Source organism: Myripristis murdjan, chromosome 18 (genome assembly GCF_902150065.1).
Source record: "Myripristis murdjan chromosome 18, fMyrMur1.1, whole genome shotgun sequence".
In the NCBI taxonomy this organism is placed as follows: domain Eukaryota; kingdom Metazoa; phylum Chordata; class Actinopteri; order Holocentriformes; family Holocentridae; genus Myripristis; species Myripristis murdjan.
This window is the reverse complement of record NC_043997.1, coordinates 2072781-2083287: the sequence shown is the minus strand read 5'-3', so window position 1 is coordinate 2083287 and position 10507 is coordinate 2072781. Positions and strand designations below refer to the sequence as shown.

Here is a 10507-nt window from a genome sequence, read left to right as displayed (position 1 = left end):
ATTGGTCCCTCATGGAACAGCAGGCATGCTCACCAGTCTCCCTAGTATCTATATTATGTGGCCCGCTACCACTAGAGGTGGGTGCTCATACAGATAATCCTATCGTGAGAGGTACTCTACGTATTTGGACCCAACTTCGCAAACATTTTGGCCTCACACAAGCTTTGGTGTCAATGCCTTTCACTGCCAACCCCCTTTTTAAACCCTCCTTGCTAGATACAGCTTTTCAGACCTGGTTTGGGAAGGGACTTCGTTGTGTAGGGGACCTATTCATCAATGGACTGTTTGGCTCTTTTGATCAGTTTGTGAAAGAATACAACCTGGGAAAGTCCCACTTCTTTAGGTACCTCCAAATACGCAACTTTACTCGCACTTATTTTTCATCATTTCCGCACAAACCCCCGGCCAGCCCACTTGATGAATGTTTGAAACTTAAGCCTCACATACCAGGCTGTGTGTCTAAGTTATATAGTATTATCCAGGACATGGTAGACAATTCTCTCCACCATCTGAGAGAACGATGGGGAGAAGACCTGAACATTGAGCTCTCTGAGGAAACCTGGCAAAGTGTTATCAAAAGAATACACACATCCTCAATATGCGTCAGGCACGGATTGATTCAGTTTAGGATAGTCAACCGCCTGCACCTTTGTGGAGTCAGACTGGCCCAGATTTATCCTGGCACAGATCCAAACTGCATTAGATGTCACCAGGCCCCTGCCACTCTGGGACATATGTTTTGGACATGCCCAAAACTACACACATTCTGGTCAGAGATTTTCAACACATTTTCCTATATATGTAAAAAAAGAATTGATCCGGATCCAGTTATTTCAGTATTCGGGGTTACCCCTAGCAACAGTGGGCTATCCAAACATCATTCAGACTTAATGGCATTCTCAACATTACTAGCCCGCCGACTTATCTTATTTAACTGGCGATCCACCAATCCTCCATCCCATTCACGTTGGGTTCACGAGGTGATGGCATTTGTCAAGTTAGAAAAAATTAGATGCACGATTCAGGGATCGGTGAATAGGTTTCATAAGACTTGGCACGCCTTTTTAGGATATTTTACAAGGGAATTTGATGCGAACACTTTAGATCAGTAGCTCTCCACTTCACTAGCCCCCCCCCACCCCCCCACCCCCGGCGACTACTTCCCTTTTTTTTTTTGTTGCAGTCACCTGTGCGTGGGTTTGGTAGTGAGAATGTAACAAACTACTGAAACAAGAAACTTGTATGTACGTATGTGAAGTCTGTTTATATAGATGTTATGTTCGATACACACCAGATTTTTATTCCATGTAAGGTGTTCTGGCAATTGTGTCCTCTGGCTGTTTGTATGTTTGTTTGTTTTTTGTTTGTTTGTTTTTTTTTTGGTCTGTTTGTTTTTGTTTTCCTTTTCTTTTTTCTTTTTGCTTATTCATGTTTTAGTTTTATGTCATTACATGTTATTGGAAATTCAATAAAAACAATTTGAAATAAATATCTATTTTAGATTTAGATGAATCACTGAGGGATTTATTTATGCAATCTTTCAGTTTTTTAGCCAGAGGTGAAGATGAACAGCAGCCTCTCACAGTGGACTCCCTCAACACACACACACACACACACAGACACACACACACACACACACACACACACACACACACACACACACACACACACACACACAGGATCTTCTCGCTGCGTCCAGAAGAGCCACAAACACTTTAGATGTTTGCTTCAGTTGTGAATTCAAACCACTAGATGTCAGTAAAGAGCCACCGAGCAGCAGCAGGATGACACAACGCTCCATCAAAGGATCTTCACATATTTAATGGTGAAGGACCATCACGCTCTGCACTGGGCCTACTGGCAGAACCAGGGCTACCTTAGTCTGTACACTATAAACACTAAACACTATACAAACACTGTAAACCCACTACTACTGCTACTACTACTACTACTACTACAGCTATTACTACTACTACTACTGCTACGACTACTACTACTACAGCTATTACTACTACAACTACTGCTACTACTGCAACTACTACTGCTACTACTACTACTACTACTGCTACTACTGCAACTACTACTGCTGGAATTACTGCTACTACTGCTATTACTACTACTACAGCTATTATTACTGCAACTACTGCTACTACTACAACTATTACTGCTGCTATTACTACTACTACTACTGCTATTACTACTACTACTACTACAGCTATTACTACTACTACTACTGCTACTACTACTACTACAGCTATTACTACTACTACTACTGCTACTACTGCAACTACTACTGCTACTACTACTACTACTGCTGCTATTATTACTACTACTGCTACTACTAGTACAATTACAGCTACTACTAATGGTACTGATGCTACAACTGCTACTACTACTACTACTACTGCTACTACTACTACTAATTCTACTGTTATTACTTATGCTGCTTTACTACTACTACTGCTGCTACTGCTGCTACTACTACTACTACTACTACAACTGCTACTACTCCTGCTACTACTACTACTGCTACTACTACTACTGCTGCTGCTATTACTGCTACTGCTGCTACGACTACTTCTACTAGTACTACTACTATTACTACTACTGCTACTACGTCTACTGCTACTACTCCTAATACTACTATTGCTACTACTACTACTACCACTACTGCAACTACTACTACTATTACTACTACTACCACAACTACTACTACTACTGCTGCTGCTACTACTACTATTACTGCTGCTGCTACTACTACTACTACTGCAACTACTAGTATTACTACTGCTACTACTGCAACTGCAACTATTACTATTACTGCTATTGCAACTACTACTACTGCAACGACTACTATTTCTACTGTTACTACTACTACAGCTACTACTACTGCTGCTGCTACTACTATTATTACTGTTACGACTACTTCTACTAGTACTACTACTATTACAACTACTGCTACTACATCTACTGCTACTAGTCCTAATACTACTATTGCTACTACTACTACTACCACTACTGCAACTACTACTACTAATACTACTACTACCACAACTACTGCTACTACTGCTGCTGCTACTACTACTATTACTGCTGCTGCTACTACTACTACTACTGCAACTACTAGTATTACTACTGCTACTACTGCAACTGCAACTATTACTATTACTGCTATTGCAACTACTACTACTGCAACGACTACTATTTCTACTGTTACTACTACTACAGCTACTACTACTGCTGCTGCTACTACTATTATTACTGTTACTACTACTACTGCAAGTACTACTACTAATACTACTACTGCAACTACTGTTACTACTGCTACTGCAACTACTACTATTGCTACTGCTACTACTACTTCTGCAACTATTACTACTACTGCTATTGCAACTACTACTACTGCAACTACTGGTACTGCAACTACTACTGCTACTGCCACTACTATTTCTAGTTCCGCTGCTACTACTACTACTACTGCTACTAGTACTACTGCATCTACTACTAGTACTGCTACTACTACTACTACTGCTGCTACTACTACTTCTACTACTACTACTACTACTACTGCTACTACTACTTCTAATACTACTACTACTACAGCTGCTGCTATTACTACTACTGCTGCTACTACTACTTCTACTAGTACTACTACTACGGCTACTACTTCTACTACTATTACTACTGCTACCGCTACTACTACTGCTGCTACTACTACTAGTACTACTACTTCTACTGCTACTACTACTATATACTTTCTATAATAAAATGAATGAAATGCCTCAGTAAATTAAGCACAACGGACAGTAACTGCCGAGGTTGATTCAGCACCACGGACAGTACCTTCTGAGGCATAGTCAGCACCACGGAGAGTACCTGCTGGGGCATAGTCAGCACCACGGACAGTACCTGCTGGGCCCATGTGATTTAACGCTAAATATTAATGTCAGTAATAGAAGAGGAAGAGGAACACGACCAAAACAGCCATGTCAGAGTGTGGAGACACCTGGGGAAGACCAGCAGCTTCCTCCCGCAGAATCAGTTTAACTCAGTTTATGAGATCAAAGATCATTTATGGGAAATGTGGAGCAGGGCTGACATCAAGATGCAGAAAAGCATCATGGGAACAGATGTGAGTTCAGATCAGTGCAGCTTCCCCACTCATCAGCCGGACTGCTGACTGTGAAAACAGGTGGTGAGCTCTTCAGTCTGAGGCCAGGACAGAGACTGCAGAGTTCAGTGTCACTTGGTTTTCACTGGTAAAACTGAAAGAGTTGATGATTTCTCAGAGCTGTAGAATGGAGGCCACACGCCATCACGTCCAACAGTGGATGTGATTATTTGTTGCAGCAGCTGCTTGGTGGAGGCGGGGCTGTCCTGATCGGGCTCCATGTGTTGAAGCAGATCGGTGATATTATCTTTGCTCGCTGAAACTGTTTTTCTGCAGTGTTTACTTCTTGTTGCTCGGTGTCGTCTTCACTAAAGCCAAAATGTGTCCGAATGATGAAGGTGGCGTTTTTCTTTGGTACGAGCTGCTCGAGTCGCTCAGTCGGCTCGGGGGTTTCAGTTCTCCTCCATGTTGGAGGACTGGAGGAGAACTGAAACCGTAATACGTCAAAATACCTATTATTATCAGAGAGCTGCTGCCCCAGGGCAACACGTTTCATATTTATAATGTTAAATGTTAAATCTTAGGTCTCAACTTGAATTGCAGTGTTTTATTGGGTTAGATGCGGCGCTCTACGTCCCAGTGATGCACGATGGCCGACCACTGGAGTGTTTGCAGTCCAGTTAAAGTTGTGTGTGAGGTAAAGGTAATAATATCATCAAACCAGCACAGCGGTCATCTCAGCAGGACGTCCAACATGTCCGTGTGTGTGTGTGTGTGTGTGTGTGTGTGTGTGTGTGTGTGCTGTCAAAAGCTGTGAGATGGAAACTCATCACTTGTTGTGGGTTTGGTGTGGCAAACCAACCTAAACATTCTCCCATGCTCTCTGTATTGTGTTTGTGTGTGTGTGTGTGTGTGTGTGTGTGTGTGTTTGGTCAGCGTTGTTCTTTTCCTGTAATAGTGACTGAAAACTGCCTGATGAAACCACATTCACAGTTTTTTTGCACTCTGTGTGACTTTTATTTTGAAATGTAAGCAGAAATAAGTGCAGTGTGTTCAGTGGAAACGACAGAAGCCTAGTGATAATAAATAAATAATAATATATAATATAACATCACTGCAACATCACTATACAGCTGAATGTGGAGCTTGCATCGCACTATGTTGCCCCTTCTAGGGTTTTCAAACACACCTTCAAAATTAAAGTCATTTGCATCTTGCACTTTTCTTTTGTCTTGTTTCTGTTGTTTATAAGATGTTTCTTCCTTCCTGTGTTTTATTACGATGCATCTGAACTACATCTCATTAAAATATCTACATGAACCTGGACTACATGATCCCGAGCTGCAGTTTGAGTTAATAATAATGATAATAATAATACATGACATTTGGTGACCTGGCTGACATGGGGCTGGTAGGACAGGGTGGGGTCGAGGATGATGAGTTGTGCTGCTTCAGTTGCTGCTGGACAGAAAACCACAAACACCCCAAAACATGTTGTCACACTCACAGAGGAAGGGGGCGGGGTTTACTTGGTGTGACTGATGAAACTCAAAGTGTTGATCTCATATCAGCGAGCTGTGGAATGGAGAGCCCATCTCTACTACGGCTGCTCTGTGAGTACACACTGGCTGTTTACTTACCTTAGTCTGTGTTTACTTACCTTAGTCTTTGTTTACTTACCTTAGACTTTGTTTACTGACCTTAGTCTTTGTTTACTTACCTTAGACTTTGTTTACTGACCTTAGTCTTTGTTTACTTACCTTAGACTTTGTTTACTTACCTTAGTCTTTGTTTACTTACCTTAGTCTGTGTTTACTTACCTTAGTCTTTGTTTACTTACCTCAGTCTTTGTTTACTTACCTTAGTCTTTTTTTTACTTGCCTTAGTGTTAGAAATGCCTTCATGTGTTTCTCCTGCATCTGTGCTGGATTAAATCTCCAGTCAAGTCTTTATGAAACACAGTGAAGCCAAATGAGTGGCCTGCAGACTTTAGCAGGTTTGACAGGAAGTCCACAGCCCAGTTTGCATGTTGTTGGAGTGCAGCTGTCTTGTGTGATGGTGTGAAAAGCTCAAACCAAGCCGAGTCTCTTGTGTCCTCAGTGCTGACCGTGTCTCTGTGCTGCAGGCCCAACAAAGGTCAGTGCACTTCTCTGGCTGCAGGCCCAAAGTGTGAGGAGAGTCTCTGACTTCCAGCTTTACAAGAGTCAGCCCAGTCAGCCCTCTGACCTTTGTCCCTCCTCTCCACCCCCACCCAGGCTCCCTGACTCTCAGGCCCAGCACAGCTCAGCTGTTTGTTCGTGAGTCTCTTGATCTGAGCTGTGAGGAAGACTCTGCTGGATGGACGGTGAAGAGGAACACGACCACAGGAACCATGAGAGAGTGTGGAGACACCTGGGGAAGACTAAGAGCTTCCTCCTGCAGAATCAGTTACACAAAGCCATCAGACACTGGAGTTTACTGGTGTGAGTCCAGAGAGGGAGCAACCAGCAACACCATCAACATCACCATCACTGGTGAGTCCACACAGCAGCTACTCACCTTTACTGCTCCACAAACACCACATTGCACTCAAAATTAAAGAAATATGATTTTATACAAATATAACATATCCTCTTGTACAATATAAGTTAGGGTTAGGGTTAGGGTTAGGGTTAACCCTAACCCTAACCCTAGCCTCTTAGAGGCCACTCACACTGGCAAGTTTGATCCGCGCCCAAGCACGATTGCCCTTAAAATCCGGATTCTTTGACCAGTGTGATCGCTCCGTATCGTGCTTGAATACAGTACACTTCCCCCGCTCTGGCACGGTTGAAAGGGGTGTGCTTCTGCACGGTACGGGCGCGTACATGAGCACATGCACGGTCACGCACGCAGTGCGCGGATGTAAATCGTGCAACTTTCCTCCTGCCTCTGCAAAATTGTTTAATGTGCGCAGCGCGACGAATGGCCGCGTTGCGCAATCAATAATCAACCATGTTGTCTGTGTCATTGTCTGTTGTGCTGCTGCAACCGCGGATAAACAAAAGTCGGTTTATAATGAAAGTACAGCAGTCTGTGTGCGGAGATCCGGCAGACCTGGTGCTGGCCAGCACCGCGTCGGCACCGGCCGGCACTGGCCGCGGCACCGCGCGGTGTGCGGCCACCCGGTCACCCGGTCTGCCGGATCTGACAGGTGCCGCTCCAGCTTTCAGTTGGACCTTTCTGAAGAAGGAGGAAGTTACCTCCGAAACTGTCAAGGTAAATAAACATCCCATGTCTGATTAAAAGGACCAAAAACGTTTTTTAGTTAAAAGGAAGACATGATGTATTTGAACTACATTGATTTATAATGACGTCGGGCCATGCCTGTTGTTGTCTATTTCAACGTGATGACGCGCACACCGGGGGCAATCGTGCTTGGGCGCGTTTGGGAAAAGGTACTGTGAGTGCAGGCCAGCCGGGGACTGGGGAGGGGGGGATTTTGGCTTTAGCACGATACGGGCTCAGACTTGCCAATGTGAGTGGGCCCTAAGACTTCTTTTCAATTCAAAACAGCAAAATAAAGTATTCCTCTGACTTTCCGGAGCCATAAATGGATGTACTCCTGTGGTTTGTCTCTGTGTTCAGGTGGTGATGTGATCCTGCAGAGTCCTGTCCTTCCTGTGATGGAGGGAGCTGCTGTGACTCTGAACTGTACAACCTCGGATTACACCAGCCTCCCAGCTGATTTCTATAAAGATGGCTCCCTCATCAGGACTGAGTCTACAGGACAGATGACCATCCACCATGTTTCCAAGTCTGATGAAGGTCTCTACCACTGCAACATCTTTGGTTATGAACAGTCTCCACCCAGCCGGCTGGCTGTGACAGGTGAGCCAGTTTCTCTGACATGAGCAGGTGCTGCAAGAATTCTTGTCCAAACGTTCAAGTGAGTTTCAGCGTTTTGAAATGCTTTGAGACAGAGTTTACTCCCATCTGCACTTTCACCTGACCCACTCCACTGCTCTCTCTCTAGTTTTACCTACAACTACAGGACCAACAACATCACCACCAACTTCAACACCACCAACATCACCACCACAAACAACACCACGACCAACACCACCAACAACAGCAGCCCCTCCTCCAGCTCCCCTGCTGTCTCCAGTCAGACTGCTCTGCCACCTAGTGGTGTTCTGTCCTTACTGCATCTCAAGTCTGCTCCTGGTGTCTCTGTGGCGCCAGAGGTCTGCAGGTAAGAGACTGACTGACTGACCGTCTCTCTGTCTTGTGCTCTCTTGCTGCTGTTTACTGCCAACACCAGGTCAGAGACTAGAAAAATATCATCAGCCAAACTTAGAAAAATCAGTTTTTGCTGTGGATTCAGTCGATGTAAATAAATGAATCCTGCTGTTGCCTCTGTCAGTACCGGTCCTGTATTAGTAGAGGACAGATTTTCTGAATTTTTCTTCAACTTTGACCTGCAGGACCTGAGCCACCCGTCTCCATGGCAACAGTGCAGCTCAACCAGGCTGATGAGGGACTGGATGACGAGTATGATGACGTCATTGCCGATGTCACCACCGAGCATGACTTCTGAGATGAATGGATGAAGATAAAAACAAAACAACACGGTGAAAAATATGACTTCATTATCAAGGCTGGAATTTAAATAAAAAAGGAATACGGGCTGCCAGTCACAAAAAAGAAACCAAACGCTTTTCATATATAAAATGCTTGCTCACGCTCATATTTACCCACATGAATCCCAGTTAGTATGAAAATAATTGTTAGATTGCTGCAAGATTACAGGTGGAAATTATCTTAGTGGTACACAGTGTTTGTGTTTTTTTTAAATATTACATGTTCATGTTAATGTATGTCCCGTCTGTCCAGGTGTGGATGAGGGACAGTTTCTGTCATGGTGGACAATAAACATATTTCATTTAATTTCATTTCTAATGGGGTAATGGGCCTGGACTGCTGATTTATTTATTTATTTATTTTTTGCCTGCAGTCTCGTCACCAGGGGGCGCACTGGATGCCACATTCAGTCACATGTGCCTACAGCCCCTCCTCCCCCACTCATATTTTCCCTCATGGTTTGATAGATACTAGTGCATCTCAATAAATTAGAATATCATCAAAAAGTTGATTTATTTCAGTAATTTAATTTAAAAAGTGAAAATCATATATTATATCGATTCATTAAAAACAGACTGATATATTTCAAGTGTTTATTTCTTTTCATTTTGATGATTATGGCTTACAGGTTATGAAAACCCCAAATTCAGTATCTCAGAAAATGATAATATTGTGAAACAGTTCCATTTTGGAGACTCATGGTGTCACACTCCAATCAGCTAATTATCTGAGCTCTCTATTGAAGTGGTCCAGTAGGAATTACTCCACACGCTCTTCCAATTTTTTGTTGCTCCAAGTACCGCGCCTACGTACTGAACTTGGAAAAACTGCTTTTAGCTTCTGTGCAGCTCACAGCTGGAACACTTTGCAATGTGACTTGAAGCTTGAATCAGTTGTACACCTCAACCAGTTCAAATCTTTGATTGCTGATTATTTTACTCATAATTGTAACTGCTTTTAATCTTGTCCCTGTTTTATTCTGTTTTATTCCCTGTTTTATTTTGTTTTAATCCCTGTTTTATTCTGTTTTAATCCCTGTTTTATTCTGTTTTAATCCCTGTTTTATTCTGTTTTAATCCCTGTTTTATTCTGTTTTTGTTATTGTATTGTGATTCCATATTGTTTTTATGGTTGTTGTACATTCGGCATCATTGTAAATGAGGGCTTGCTTTCAATGATTCTCCAAATCCAAATAAAGGTTGAATGAATGAATGAATTAAATCAAAACACCTGCAGGGGTTTCCTGAGCCTTTAGATGGTCTCTCAGTCTGGGTCAGAAGCTACACAGTTATGGGTAGGACTGCTGACTCAACAGTTGTCCAGAAGATGATCACTAGCTGGGTTTCCATCCACCTATTTTTATTCGCATTTTCAAAAATTGTGAAAAAAAAAATTGGATGGAAACGCCAGAAATTAGAAAAAACGGCCCAAAATTCGCAAAAAAAGTTTTTACGCTTGGAGGGGGTGGATTTCTCAGCGTATCGATAAAAGAAAATGCGACTTTTTGCTGTGGAAACAGGTTTTGAGAATAAAAGATGACTGGACCGGATACCACGTCACACTTCTACACTACAGTCTTATTATTAGTTATTATTATTATTATTATTAGTAGTAGTATCTTATTCTTTATTTAGGATGGTTCGGTACGAAGTTAGCGCTGCCAAAATAGTAAGCAGACTTCTCTCAAGAGCAGACAAGTTCAGCAGGAATCTGTCCCTGATCAGCTGTTGAGTGTCAGCTGAGTGTTTGTTGTTGTTCAGTCGACACACAGACGCTATCTTATGATGTCATCTC

General features: G+C 42.8%; 1 protein-coding gene across 1 annotated transcript; it reads left to right on the top strand.

Moving 5' to 3' along the window:
* Nucleotides 1-6338: 6338 nt before the first annotated feature.
* Nucleotides 6339-8669, top strand: LOC115376970 (low affinity immunoglobulin gamma Fc region receptor III-like; the record flags this gene model as incomplete). Its single annotated transcript, XM_030076822.1, has 4 exons — nucleotides 6339-6624; nucleotides 7718-7960; nucleotides 8238-8324; nucleotides 8557-8669. Coding segments are annotated over 4 exons (729 nt in total), but the record flags the coding sequence as incomplete, so codon positions are not given.
* Nucleotides 8670-10507: the final 1838 nt, after the last annotated feature.